This window comes from Austrofundulus limnaeus, unplaced genomic scaffold, assembly GCF_001266775.1.
Source record: "Austrofundulus limnaeus strain Quisiro unplaced genomic scaffold, Austrofundulus_limnaeus-1.0 Scaffold1555, whole genome shotgun sequence".
Classification (NCBI taxonomy): domain Eukaryota; kingdom Metazoa; phylum Chordata; class Actinopteri; order Cyprinodontiformes; family Rivulidae; genus Austrofundulus; species Austrofundulus limnaeus.
In genome coordinates, this window is record NW_013953957.1 from 10,166 (window position 1) to 25,540 (window position 15,375).

At 43.0% G+C, this 15,375-nt stretch overlaps 1 protein-coding gene across 1 annotated transcript in view; it reads right to left on the bottom strand.

Annotated features, from left to right (window-relative positions):
* Positions 1 to 11,180: 11,180 nt before the first annotated feature.
* The window catches only part of vps54 (VPS54 subunit of GARP complex), a gene marked incomplete at its 5' end in the record, with an annotated part of 44,055 nt that continues 39,860 nt past the window's right edge, over positions 11,181 to 15,375 (bottom strand). The window contains 1 exon segment of the mRNA XM_014032842.1: positions 11,181 to 12,766. Coding sequence (XP_013888296.1) covers positions 12,661 to 12,766 — 106 coding nt within the window.

A 15,375-nucleotide genomic window follows, 5' to 3' on the forward strand; every position in this document is an offset into this window, starting at 1 on the left:
CTGTGTAAATGAGCTGCGTAAACTGATGAATGCGTATCAGCTGCTCGTGCACGGGGAGAGGTGATTTACATAATTACCACCCCAAAAACACCATATAAGGATATATGTTTCCTGCCACAGATACCAGGAAGTGTTCATTCATAAGTGGCATCGCAAAGTAAAAAAGAAGAACTAGTTCTGGGATTGAAGTTATGCTCTCGGAGATCAACAAAAAAAAGTCATTTTTAGCACCATCAGCTGTGGAATTAAAGGATCTGCTTTAAAGCCGAATAATGAAATGACGACTGCTGTTAATGTCTCCCGTGGGTCGTTACAGTCACAGAAATAAAAATCTAATTCATATTTATCTCTCTCTGTAGACCTGCTCCGTTTTTTCTTTGGTCAAATATTATTAATTTCAGTGTAAACTGTGCTACATAGGTTTCACTTATTCAGGGGAGCAGTCGCACACTGCACCCCCGGCACAAGTGTCGGATGCGTTTCTGAAAAAGAAAAGCATTTTAAAATGTCTCAAAACTTCAATTAACTTCATATTAATATTGTAGTGCTATACAACAAAATTAACGACCAATTTATTTTAATTTAACCAATTTACATCGTTAGTCTATATTATTACATTTAAAATTATAATTATAATTCAAGCAGAATAACTTATTGTCAACATAATTATGGAGTGTGATTTATTTTCAACTCAAAATATCTTCAAACTAATGAAATATAAAGTTATTAGTGAAGAAAACCCGTCTGGATAACAGCAGACTGACTGCTGGTAAAATATACGACAGGTCTGGACCACTCCTGAATTTTGTTCGTATCTGAAAAAAATCTTAGAATATGAAAACATTGGTGAATGTCACAAATTCTCCTAAATCACTCGTACGCACAATTTAAGAACAAATCTGTGTACCAACGGTTCTTGCATGAGGCCCAATATATGTAATAGTGTGCATGGGGCCTTATTGTTATCAAACACTTCAAGGTTGCTGACCTGAAATATTCTTTTGTCCAATCTGTTCTTAGAGACAGACTTCACCAGAACTTATTCAGATTATTAATTTAAAAATACTGTATCACTGCAGTGTCTTAAATGATGGATGAATGTTCTTCTGGGTCTTCAAAATAGCAGCCTTGAGGTGATGATCAAAAACGACTCTGCAGACATAAGTTATTCTTGAACAATGAAGGTTTATTCAAAATAAAAGAGCCTGGCCAAATCAAGAAACCTCTGGCCAAATATCCAGTTGAACTTTTGGGACTACTCCTTTTTATAAAACATTGAGCACACCCAGATGTAAAAAATAAATAACATACACATCCCACTGAGATGTAGATTCAAGGTACATTAGATTCCTTCTATGGTAACGAGGTGAACTCCTGAGCCTTACAGTTGAAACAGGAGATACTACACAAACATGTTTTTCTGAGGCAGGACCAGAGCAGTTCAACTCAGAACCCCTTATTCTTCCTGATACCAGGCACAGACACAGACTCCACACTGGTAACCATGAGCAATTCTTGTGGTAGAGTTGGGCCTCATTGTGCCAAAGGTAAATTAATTTATCCCAAAAGACTAAATTTACCTAAAGTTTGTAGTCATGTCTTTTTATACTGACACTGTGTGAAATAAAGCCCATTGAGTTTTACTCACCTTTAAATAGAGAAGAAGCATCAGCAAAGTATGTTTATGTGAAGATTAAAATCAGTGATATACTGTATATTACATGAGAAAGTGTCACATGGTTTCAGGTTTGCAGAGACGCTGCCACTGCTGTGTTGATTGTGAATCAATATGGACTATATGTATACTTGTTCAGTGCCCAAGAAAAGGAAGATTGACACATCAGGAACTGAATGTTTTGATATAAACTGTTGTACATATTAAAATTCACAGTCAAAAGCACAAGGAATAACATTTCACATGTATGTTTAAGTAGGTCCTCTGGTTAGGTTCTTCTTTAATGAAACATTTTTTCTTTTCTCCAAGAGACTTCTTCAGTCTGAGTTTCAGTTTTCAGCCTTATAAGCTCCGCCTCCACATGGTGGACAAACAGGTTGTTCACATGCAAAAGAGGACCATCAAACAATAGGTCACTAGAGTGCCTTCATTGGCTCTATTGTTCACAGAGGGTCATGTGCCACATCACCTGACTATCATTGGGGCCCTAATAGCCTATATGCCACGGACATTGATGACGCATTTCCGTAAAAATTCCAGCCATGCTCCTCCCTTCCACTTCCTGCCTACTGCCTGTTGTTTTTAGTGTTAGCTGCTAGTACTAGTCTGTGAAAAAGTCACAAAAGTTAACGCATCTGTGATCTACTGGTATAAAACATGAGTTCTGTTGTGTGTCGTTGTGTCCACTAACCAGCAGTACTGGACAGTAAAGGCGACAGCAATGGATCATAGCAATACAGGGAAAAGTTAGCTATAAAAGATCACGCTCGCGTTTGTAATCGGCATTTCTAACCTGAGGATATTCAAGAGCCAGCGTCAGAAATGAGAAGACGGAGGTTACAAAAGGGAGATATACAATTATCCTCCTTCACTGCCAAGACCGAGAGAGGAAAGACCACCTCCAGAGGACAGCTAGGAGGAAGCTAACACAGCAGCCAGTAAAGGGACGTTCTAAGGATCACAATTATGCTGCTACTCCAGACTCTGCAGTTGTGGATTTAGTGTTGGAGATAAATTATATTATCCGGGAGGAGCGTTCGCTGTAAATATCACTATGGTTATGATCATCAGGCTGACCGTCAAACCTGCTTCAGACAGTGTGAGCAGAACACCGCGACGTGTTGTTGGAGGCCGCGGTGGTGGAGAGGAGGGCCCGACGTCAGCGTGAGCAGAACTCCGCAATGTGGTGGTGGAACAGCGGAGAAACAGGGCCGCTAAAACGCCGGTCTGTTGGAGTCGAGACCCAGGAGGACGCTGTGGAGAAACAGGGCCGCTAAATCGCTGAGCTGTGGGGCTGCTGGTGTCGGACCTGAGTGTTGCTGAAACCTGGCCCAGGAGTACATAAGTCATGCTGGGACCAGGTAGACGTGGACAGTGAAAAGACTCATGTGATGAGAACTCAGACAGTTTTGAGGAAATTAAAAGAACACTGAACTACTGAGTAGTGAAATGACAAAATTATCAAAACAGCAGGAACTCATGATTGGTCTGATGGAAGAGGTGAAGCAGCTAAGAGTTCTGTTAAGTGACAGAGATAAAAAAAAATAGCTGAATTGGAACAAAGAGTCGATGACCTGGAGCAGTATACTAGACATGATGATTGAGTAATCACAGGACTTGAAATAAAGCACAGGACCTCTGCAAATGTACACACTACAGAGGATTCTCCACACGTCACACTCTACCAAATAAATCAGAACAACTTAAACCAGCAATAATTATTAGATTCATCAGTAGGAAAGCAAGAAACAACTTAATTATGCAAGCAAGAAAACTGAAGGGTACAAACGTACATTAGCCACATAGCATAATTGCCTGTCATTTTTGAACGTTTTCGGAAAACAAGAAAAAACTATTTTTTAGCAAGCATATTGGAATTTTTTTTATTAATATTGTAACAGAAAGTTCAACGAAATGTGTGAAAAAGTGTCCAAAAAAAGTAAGACACAACACTGATGGCATAACAAATAAAACTGACTTAGGCAGAATATACCTTCACTTAGGCAAATTTTCTCTTACATATAAACACAACAATAACCTAACCAACTTTAGGTTATTGAGTGTTTACTCACCTGAACATAACCAAGTTGTGTTATTTTTCTAACTTTTAGCAAATTGTTTTAAATTTTAACCTTAAAAAGGTTGTTTTACCTGTCTAACCTTAATCAAGGTCCGGCTCAGGTGCTGTGTTAACTTGTTTTCACACCGTCTACTGATGAGGGAAGTTGTCAGTAATAGTGGGCCACCCTTTGTAGTACTGGTTTCATTGCCTGCAAGTCATTGAATTTCCAGAGAGTAACTGGTGGTTGGGCAGGAAAGAGTGGGACCTAATGAATGGTGGAGATGTGGAGATGCTGATTCGCTGAGGCAGGTCCTCCCAGACAGAGTCAAAGTCCAACTTGTACCAGATTCAACCATCTGCCAGATACTGGAGAACCTGAAGGTCATGGACTGTGGGGTCTCCAGTTTTTCTTCCTGGTCAAATGTAGGTGACATACTGTAGTGTGATGGTGCGGAGCGAGGCGGGCAGGAGTTAGCGGTGGTAGTTAGCCCCTCTAAACTAAAGCAGCAGAAGGCACAGATGAAGTATTCCACACTTTCGCTTTATTTTAACAGTGACCATATAAAGCCAGGTCACCACGGCATTTATCTCCGCATACATGAGAAAAACAGCAGAAGTTGGACCGCTTTGCACCTCAGCATCACGTTAATATCATCTCTCAAAGGAACAACAACGAGAGCTCTCTTCTGGTCCTGAATTATAACAAAAGAAAAAAGGAATAGGCGCCCCCTTGTGGAGCTACCTACTCAACTCTAGGAACTGAGCAGTAAACTGTTACATGATACATGGCACATGTATATACATGATACATGTTACATGCCCCAGATAACTTCATGAAGTCATTGTGGAATAGCTGGGTGAACCTGTATGGGGATGGATGCAGAGGCACAGTCTCAAAAATGACAATGTATTCACGTGGAGTGTGAATATCTTTGATGATGCACCGTTCAATGAGGCTATACATGGAGTCACACTCCATCTGTGTGTGCCCTTTAACCAGAAACTTTTGTTCTATTGTGACATTATACTTCGTGGCCAGATTTATGCAGGCCTATGCATTTGTGATGGTACAATACCGCTTTTGATAGCCGCAGCCATCATTCCAAACTATGGCTTTTTCAGTGTTTGGGTTGGCCTCGAGAACCAACTCAAAGTGTTTGCACTGCAGATGGGCAAAAACCTCACTGCTAAGGGAGCCCTCATGCAAGAAAATAAAGTGCTGCTGAATGTTAACAGCAAACCATGTTAAATGAATAGGTTCACTGCAAAACCTCAAAATCTTACAAAAAATACTTCTTATTTCTAGTCAAAATGTCTTATTTCCGGTCCAAATCTCTTTACACTTACAATAAAAAGCAAATATTCACTTAAAAATTAGTCTAAAACAAGTTGCTTTTTAGGCAATGTGTCTTATTTTAAGTATAAACAGTGGTGAACAGTAGTGGAGTCCATTTACTTGAGTACTGTACTTAAGAACATTTTTGTGTATCTTTACTTAACTTGAGTAATTATTTTTGGGGTACTCATGATTTTTACTCCACTACATTTCAAAGACAAATATTATACTTTTTACTCCACTACATTTCTAGGAAGCTTTTAGTTACTCGTTACTTTTGGTTCAGCATAGCTTTGTAATTAGCCTGATTAAAACCAGCCCCCTGTTCTTCGCTTTGCTTCGTATGCGGGTCTGGTCTCTCCGCTATTGAGAAGCGATTGCTTGTTGGAGACGTTGCCTCTGTTAAAGTTTAAAATGATTGGCTCAGTTGCCCGCAACGTATGTGTGCGCCAGCTCCACTATGAAGGAGGCTAAGCTAAGAAGCTAACCGGAAATCGCGTGCGCCGTAAACGACCCTACTGAGAGGAGAAAAGTACAGAGTTGAATGAGACGACTGTAAATGAGAGCTGCAGGCTTTGCCGTCAGACCAATTTCATTTAATTTGGAAGCCTTATCAACACGGACTGGCTTCATTCACTTCTTCCACTGCCATTGTGAAACTAGCAGACACTGCACAGAAAATCGAAGTTGTTGTATAAACCTCCTCCTTCTGTTTGCTAACAGAAGGAGGAGGTTTATACAATGTCAATTTTCTGTGTAGTATCTGCTTGTAGTTTATTTCACCTGGGCCAATTGTCTTACCCCCAGACTGCGGCAGGCCAGTCACAAAGTCCATTGAGATGTGGGACCAAGGACGTGATGGGATGGGGAGCGGTCTCAGGAGACCCGCCGGTGGGCGTCGAGAGGGTTTGGCCAGGGAGCATTGGATACAAGATCCAATGTACTGTCTAACGTCGCTTTCCAGGGAACCCCACCAGAACTGAGATCTAACTAAATTGATGGTCTTGGTTATATCCGGTTGGCAAAAAAGGCGTGATGAATGGCAAAAGTCCAGGACTTTGGCTACTAGGTGATCAGGGACACAGAGCTTATAACCAAAACCAAAACCAAGCTCAAAACCAAGAGGACCAGAGGCAGGAGTCAAAAAACCGGTTGACATGAGCGAGGTCGAGGACACGGGACAAGAACGAGGCATGGGGACAGAACGCTGGAAAATCACAGGCAAGGCTGATGAAAATCTGGTGATGAGCAGAGGTGAGAGGCTGACTAAGTAGTGGAGAACGCAGGTGAAGTGAGTTAATGAGAGGAAGGACAGAAAGCAAGAGCAGGCAGGGGCAGACATAATCATAACAATTTTATTAAAATATTAAAACATAGTATTATGTTTTAATAATACTATTAAAACATAATAGCCCACTGTTTTAAAAATACAGATAAGGTTAAGGTTGAAATCAGATTTGTCTCCAGGGGGGCTACAACGCCAAAATAGGCTCATCTCCAAAAGCAACCAAACATGTACTAAGTTGTTTCACGACAGTGTATTTATTAAACAAATGAAAATAATAAAACAGCATTACAATGTCATCACAGACTCCACTCACCCGGGTCACACACACACACATCCACATATACAATGGTCCTAAATGTACATTAATTAATCTACCTTTGCTTAGATAAATTGTTAGACAAATTGCTTAAAAGTAGAAACAATAACATTGGTAATGAGAGCCCATTTTATTGTTCATTGTATGTAACCACAAATATTAATCATTACTTTCTTTTAATAAAAGTCAGTTAACTTTAACTGGCCAAAATAAACCTGAAGGACTTTGTGTGTTTTTGTGTATGTGACTGATTCATTTTTGTTCCAACAGTACCATTACCGAGCCAGGAAGGAAAACTCTCAATAAAAATCACATTCATGATTTTTAAAAGGGGGTTTTCACTACGTATGTTAAATATCTGTACAGTGTTGATACTAGAGAGACACGAACAGCCGGAAACAAAGTCCTTGTGTGTGTCAACATACTTGGCCAATAAACCTGATTCTGAAGACTTATCTTGATTCATGCTGGACTTCCCTGTTTGACTCATCAGCACCACGTGTGTTTGGACATGGAATTACATCCACCATCATCACACTTGGTCAAATGTTAGATGAGAGACATGACAGGGCCACTTCAGGGGGCCAGTCAGATTTCTGCTGTGACCAGTGGCCCTGTGGCCCCACCCCTGGCGAGGATGGGCGACGTCCAATCCAGTATCAATAATTAAAACAATGTAGATAAAATTGTGGAGACTTGCATGTAATGGATAACAGTTTAGTTAAATGTCCTGTATCTTGTTGGAGTGTTGTCATGTTGTTGTCCTGCAGCAGTTTACTGTGCTGAGGTAGATGATTGACTACTGTCAACATCTTGGCTGAGAGGGTTCTGCAGATTCATTCTGTTTTATTCTTGTTCTGCAGGTCCAAGATTTTTTGACCAGGTTTGAAAACATCCCTGACATGTTGGAGTTGGACCACCTCACTGTATCAGGAGATGTCACCTTTGGAAAGAACGTCTCTCTGAAGGTAAAAGGTTTTTTAAGCATAAAGTTTGTTTTTAAATTAAGATTTACAAGGGAGCATTAAAGCACTGTTTTGTGAAAAGAACTTACTGTAGTAAAACTAACATTAAACAGATGGATACTACCATCGTGTGCTCATGAACAGTCAAGTCAAATCTAACCAATAAGTTTAAGATCTGTTCAAACGTCCTTTCTGGACAGAAAAAAACAAATTTATCAACCTGTAAATGTCTAAAAACTGTGAAAATCTAATTAAATTCACCAAATCTTGGCATATTGTTAGTTTTTTTTAACCTGTGAAGCGTCACTGAACTGTAAAAGCTCAACATGTAGCACAGATTTGTTTGGGGGGGATTAAACACACTGGATTATTTTGTTGTATTATTGATTAAAACAAAAACCTTTTAAAGATGCTTCAAGTCAAATCTGTAGCAGTATTTGTGTGAACAGAGGTGGCAAGAACAAATTACTGTATTTATTCATGTATAAGACTAGAAATGTAACCCTAAAAATCATCCAGAAAGTGTGTGTGTGTGGGGGGGGGGGGTAGTACACAGGTTATTGACAATTAGACTTTTATGCTTTTAAGCTCAAAACATGATCGTTTTACTCTCAAGATTGTGTAATACATGACCAAATACTGTAAGTTTTATACCAATTTACAACTCTTGTTCCCCTTTCACCAGGGAACTGTCATCATTGTTGCAAATCACGGCGACAGGATTGATATTCCAGCTGGAGCAATGCTGGAGAACAAGATTGTGTCTGGAAACCTGAGGATCCTCGACCACTGAAGCCTTCGAGAGAAAAAAAATAGTCTCAACCAAGTCTCAGCCAAGTCTCAACCAAGTCTCAACCAAGTCTCAACCAAGTCTCAGCCAAGTCTCAACCAAGTCTCAACCAAGTCTCAACTAAGTCTCAGCCAAGTCTCAACCAAGTCTCAACTAAGTCTCAACCAAGTCTCAACTAAGTCTCAGCCAAGTCTCAGCCAAGTCTCAACTAAGTCTCAACCAAGTCTCAACTAAGTCTCAGCCAAGTCTCAGCCAAGTCTCAGCCAAGTCTCAACCAAGTCTCAACTAAGTCTCAACCAAGTCTCAACCAAGTCTCAACTAAGTCTCAACCAAGTCTCAACAAGCTCAGACTCCATTTTCTTCTGTTCTCAGACATCTGTAACTATGTGACGACTGTTTGTAATAAGAAATGCAAACATTAAGGTGGAAGCTCAGATTTATCCTTGCAGTTAATCATGAAGAAACTCACTGTTCCTGCACATCAACACTGCAAACTGCATCTTTCTGTCAGTAAAATAACGCAGTGTGGGTTAGCTGATCTGTGGTTTGAAAACCTGACATTTTACAAAAGAGAGGTGACTGCATGTGTCAACACAATATCACTGGACAGATCTGAATAAAACTATCGAAAGCTAATTTTCAGATGTACCTCTTCCTATTCTGGAGTCAACACAAGATGGCCACAACTACCAGACATCAGCAAACAATCAAATGATTATGACAGTCAGTCAGTTTAACATCGAGCTAAATTATTAGACAGTTTCCAACTTTGGTATGTAAGTTGATCTGCTGTTTTTCAGAAATGTTACTATAAATACAAATCCTGTTTTACAGTATTTAAATCTGTCATGCAGGCAGATTCAGTTTGTAACATGATCCATTTGTTACCAAAATAAAATCCTGGACAGGAGCTGAAATAAGCTCCAACCAGGAGGAGCTCGTAATAATACACCTGCTGCTCCTTCTCACCCCAAGGGTCAGCTGAGGTGGTTCAACCAACATTTACATTTGAAGGTTTTTTAAGTCCTGCAGGACGGAGCCATGTATCCTCTCTGGCCTGGGAACACCGAGGACTTTTCCCCTCTTTACTCAAAATTTAGTTAATGTTATGGCTTGTATGTGGCACAGTGGAGGATATAGCTTGAAAATATGATTGAAGTTTTCTGTTTTTCATGCAGCTGCATGGTCTATAACCTTAATTCAGATTACTGTACGTCATTTAAGTTGAAAGAACACTGCCTGGCCACACACAGGTCGAACAAGTCACCACAAAAAAAGAAAAAACAATGGTCACACCCTATTTAACTGGACTGCTTTAAGCTTTGATTACAGCAAAGCTAAATGTGGGCGGGCAGGGGGGGGGGGGTTATTCTCTAAAACGCTGCATGTCATTTTCAGCAATTATGCTTTAACATACCCTCACCGGCCACTTTATTAGGTACACCTGTCCAGCTGCTCGTTAACACTTAATTTCTAATCAGCCAATCACATGGCGGCAACTCAGTGCATTTAGRCATGTAGACATGGTCAAGACAATCTCCTGCAGTTCAAACCGAGCATCAGTATGGGGAAGAAAGGTGATTTGAGTGCCTWTGAACGTGGCATGGTTGTTGGTGCCAGAAGGGCTGGTCTGAGTATTTCAGAAACTGCTGATCTACTGGGATTTTCACGCACAACCATCTCTAGGGTTTACAGAGAATGGTCCGAAAAAGAAAAAACATCCAGTGAGCGGCAGTCCTGTGGGCGGAAATGCCTTGTTGATGCCAGAGGTCAGAGGAGAATGGGCAGACTGGTTCGAGCTGATAGAAAGGCAACAGTGACTCAAATAACCACCCGTTACAACCGAGGTAGGCAGAAGAGCATCTCTGAACGCACAGTACGTCGAACTTTGAGGCAGATGGGCTTCAGCAGCAGAAGACCACACCGGGTGCCACTCCTTTCAGCTAAGAACAGGAAACTGAGGCTACAATTTGCACAAGCTCATCAAAATTGGACAAGAGAAGATTGGAAAAACGTTGCCTGGTCTGATGAGTCTCGATTTCTGCTGCGACTTTCGGATGGTAGGGTCAGAATTTGGCGTCAACAACATGAAAGCATGGATCCATCCTGCCTTGTATCWACGGTTCAGGCTGGTGGTGGTGGTGTCATGGTGTGGGGAATCTTTTCTTGGCCCTCTTTGGGCCCCTTGGTACCAATTGAGCATCGTTGCAACGCCACAGCCTACCTGAGTATTGTTGCTGACCATGTCCATCCCTTTATGACCACAAAACCGTTACTAGCGTGGTGTACCTAATAAAGTGGCCGGTGAGTATATTTGTAGAGCGTTGCTGTAAAGTGACTGTTCACTGTGTGGGCTGCATCTACCTGTTACCAGGTAGACCTACAGGGAGCAGTAGCTGCCAACATACCTCAGAAACTCGCTGCGTTTTATATTATATTACATTTTGTTTGGTCAATTACAGCCCTGTTGTTTACACAACGCTGTAATCTGTCTTGGACGGGCCGGATACCTGAACAGGCTGGCCCAACCAATGAATCCTGGCATTGTCATCTTGGAATATGGCCGTGCCATCAGGGAAGAAAATAATCCAAGCTGACCTCATTCTTTGAACACATACTGTTGCTGAACCTAGACCTGACCAACGGCAGGAACCCCACATCACAGCACTGAGGTCAACCCAGGGGTGAGTTTATGAGAAGTGTTGTTCCAAATAATAATAAATAAGTCAATAAATCCTACAGGGATTATCTGCTTTTTGTTGACTGAATTTATTCATGTGGAAATTCAGACTGAAAACATCAACTGGAAGTTAAAAATGATTCAACAAGTTGCTCCATCACTGTTTTTATTCACAGCAGTTAATAACTCCACACCTGGACTCTGGTACATGCTGCCTGACCCAAACTTTTTCCACAACCCTAATCATTACTGGTCTATTCTTTACCCTAACCAGAACCTAAGTCACACCGTACCTCTAAACCTAGTTAGGGTTGAAAGAAGCTCTGTGGTTCCAGGAAATCCACTAACTCAGTTCATACTGGGAGATGAACTGTAAGACCTTGTGAGCTCCAGTGGTGTGTTGCACTCTTATAATCTTGAGGCTGTACGTTCATGCCCTGGTTCAGTCAGATAAGACATAAACTATTACCAAATGTTTTATGAGTTTACAGCTCTGGAGTCTTCTGAAGAAAGGAAACATCTTCACACTTTGATGTGTTCAGACTGGAGCACAGACCAAACAGCTTTCATTCATTAAAACCAAGCACACAAATCCAATGTTTGAAGATTTTAGATAAAGCTTGGTGTTCAGTTTCCCAATAAGCACACAGGAGCTGATCAATGCAAAAAGCTTTTCCTGATTTATTTTTTACATTCTCAGTAATGTCTAAACTTCTTGCAGCATTAACTTGTTTTTTTTGGGTCTTGGTTCCCACTTATTTCTTTGTGCTTTAACCCTTTAACTGCTGGGGACTGTGTGAGTCTTCACAGCTGTCAGCTGTACACTTTAGAGAAACTAGAAAACAAGAAGCTGATTTTATGTTTTTTCAACCTCAGAAAAACAACAAGCTTCTTGAACTACAGCATAAGATGAAGGGTTGCTCTTTGTGCCCCACATCCATTAACATGTTTCAAAAACACAAAAACAGATTGTTCCCATGTGTCAGACTATCAGCCCGGTAAAGACAAGCTTCACAAAGTGTTTTACTTTGATTATAACAGGACAAGGTTTGTGATGCTTTCACAGTCTAGATGGTTTAATTCTTCAGGATCAAGGTTCCTTCAACACAACAAGTCCTGACAACATTACCTGTGAGTATAAAAATAAAAGAAAACAACCTTCATCATTATTTTGATCAGAATCATCATCATCACAGCCTGCTGAAGGAAGATGTCACCACAGCTTGTCTCTAAAAAAGGACAGAAATAAATTAGCCAGCCATTTCTTTTTCATTATCCACAGCTCCCCACTACAAGTCTCAAGTACTTTACTAGTATTTTTCTTTAATTGCACAAAGTGAAGTGGCCGCAGGCTTTCGGTTTCCTGATGAAGTTTTTCAAACTGGAAGTTCCAGGTCACTGCTGCTGGTCTCCTTCACCCAGTTTAATTTGTTTGGGTCATTCAGAGCCTCATGCAGCCTCTTCTGCCGGCTGCTGTTGGCCGAGGTCACCCCTGATTTCGGGGTTGGTTTGTGAGTTTTGTTCTGCATGTCCAGACTCCGTCCTCTATCACCTTTTCTGTTCCCAGATCTCAACCATGTTCAGACTGAGTCGTTCGAGGCTCTTCAGTGCTTGGATGTTCTCTGTGTAGAAGGCCACATCCACCACCACCAGCCTGCAGACAGGTCACAGCTTTTAAACACTTATGATCACAAGAAAGAGTAAGATTTTTAAAATGACCGTTATAAAATCAGAACAAAATTAAATTATTAGGTTACAAAAGATCCAGGAGTTTGAGATATCCAAGCTTGAAGCCATGTAGGGGAGCCAAATAAGATAATCACAACTTGTTTTGGGAAGAGTCTGACTTCTGTAGATTTGCTTGTTGCCTTAATGTCTCATTAGAACTCTCATGGTGAAACTCCAATCAGCCAGATTTGTTGGTCAGTCCTCGCCTTCACCGAGCACAACTTCTTAGTGTTGAACCAGGGCAGCACCTAAAAAAGGCAGGACCCTGGCCCTGGAGGACCGACTTTGTACACCACTGGTCTATACATTAGGAGCCACATCTGGCATCCAGCTTGTGGCTCTGCTCCAGCAGTGCTTCAGTCTGGAGTCTGTGTTGACAGCACTGCAAATTCCATCACACAAGGCGGGTAGCCTCATCAATGGCTCCAGACACTTTCCGAATTTCACAATATGGCAGATATCCACCACCTCCAATCAGCATGAACCCTGCTATCATTAATCCAAGTATATAAACATCTTCAACGTCCTCAATCAACAGCATAGAAAGGCACATCATCTTCCAATCAACACTGAAGGGACATTTGGCTGCAGGATAAGAGGACTCTCCTTCCCAGTTTCCATGTAGAAAAAAATTGCTCGGTAGCGTTAAGGGACCAGCTGACAAGATCCATAATTTCCATTATTTATGAAACAAAAGAGTTCAAATTAAAGCAGACAGCCGACCGGCCAGCTCCCTGCCCCAGTGAAGCCACGCCCAGGACCACCCCCACACACTGCCAATGGACAAGCGCACACCCACAACCGACCACCTGCCGGACTACGGCAGCCACCCCAGCTAGCGTGCCGACCACAGCAACCAGGAACCAGACCCCGGGAGCCAGAACAGTCCCAGGGAAGCTGGAGCGCCAGCCCCGTCCCTGCCACCCCTCCAAGCCCCATGTCTGCCAGCAGTCCAGGCCCCACCAGACGGTCTGCCCCTCATCTGGACCCCATCCCCAAAAGGCCAACGGGGAACGGGGGAGTGAAAAACACCCCGACACACACACCCCCACCTTCAGATGTGCTGTTGATGCGTGTTGTTCTATAATGTAATTAAAACGGGGAAGAAGACAGGGCAGAGGCTGACACGGTGCCAGTTTCCCCTAGACCCCAACTCTAACCCTAACCCTAAATGTCTAAAAGCAAACATTGGGAGTGGGCACAGGCATCAGTGGGGAGAGTGTTCCATCCCGCCCCTTGCATGCAATAAGTGCCTACCCCCAAGTCCCTAAATGTAAATGTTATGAGGATGTTATAAGTGAATGTCTAGGGCAGGGGTGTCAAACTCAGGTCCTCAAGGGGCGCTATCCTGCATGTTTTCCTTGTTTCTATGCTTCAACACACCTGATTCAGTGCTTCAATTAACTCCTTAAATTCTGTGGAAGCCTGTTAATCATCCATTCATACAAATCAGGTGCGTTTGAGCAGGAAAACAAGAAAACATGCAGGACAGTGGCACACGAGGACCGGAGTTCGACACCTGTGGTCTAGGGTGTACAGTAAAATTGGAGCTCAGGTGGTTATAGCAAACAGAGATGTAAAATTGTTGCTCTTTATAACACACCTGCACCCCAAAAACCCTACATGAGTGCAGTTGAAAATGAAGAGGGTGGAAGTGTGTGGTAGGGGATGGGGAGAAAAAAATGACAGAGAGCCAAATGCTCCCACAGGGGGTCAGCTCCCCCGCTGACCCTGGTAGGCTCTCCCGTTTCCCAAGACCCACCCAGGGAATGAGGCCCCAATACCTCTTCCTCCGGATAGACCGGCAGGCCCTTAAAGCCCCAGATCAGTGATAGACAGAGCCCAGAGGACCGCCAGAAACTGGGACCAACAGTCCCCAGAGTTGTCCAGACCACCAAGACCCGACCCCCTGCCCCACAGCCAGCCCGCAACCCAAAGAAGCTACAGAACCCCAGCAAGGACGATTCAGTTGAGAGTGCACACCCAGCCGCCGACAGTGCAAGGAGGGACCAAGAGCGAACCTCTGCCACAACAAAGGGGCCAGCCAGCCGACTCAGCGCAGCTCCCGGCCACCACCAAGGCCACCCACCCAGCCCCCACTCCAGAAAAAATACTATATCCACCCCATCATTCAGATAACTCTCAGAACATATAGCACGCTAGACACCCAGGCTGAGTTGGAATATCCCCTCCCACGGGCCACTGGCCCCACCTACAGACAGCCCAACCTCCCAGCTCATGAGATCCGTAGCCCAACAGTGCACCAAAGGCCCCCTGCCCAGAGCCGGGCACCAGGGCACAAACCAGCCCAGAGCCCGGCAACCCGCCCGCCAGGACTCAAGCCCCCCCGGCCCCACCAGGACCACAGCCCAGGGACGGCACGACCCCAGAACCCTAAGCCCCCCGCGCCCACCCCGAACCCACCCCAGCACAGCCAGGCGACCAAGTCAGCGACCCATGACCGCTGCTACAGACTACCTGAGGGCCCGCATGCAGCCACTAGAAGACACTCCCCAGAACCACCAAGATCCCCCC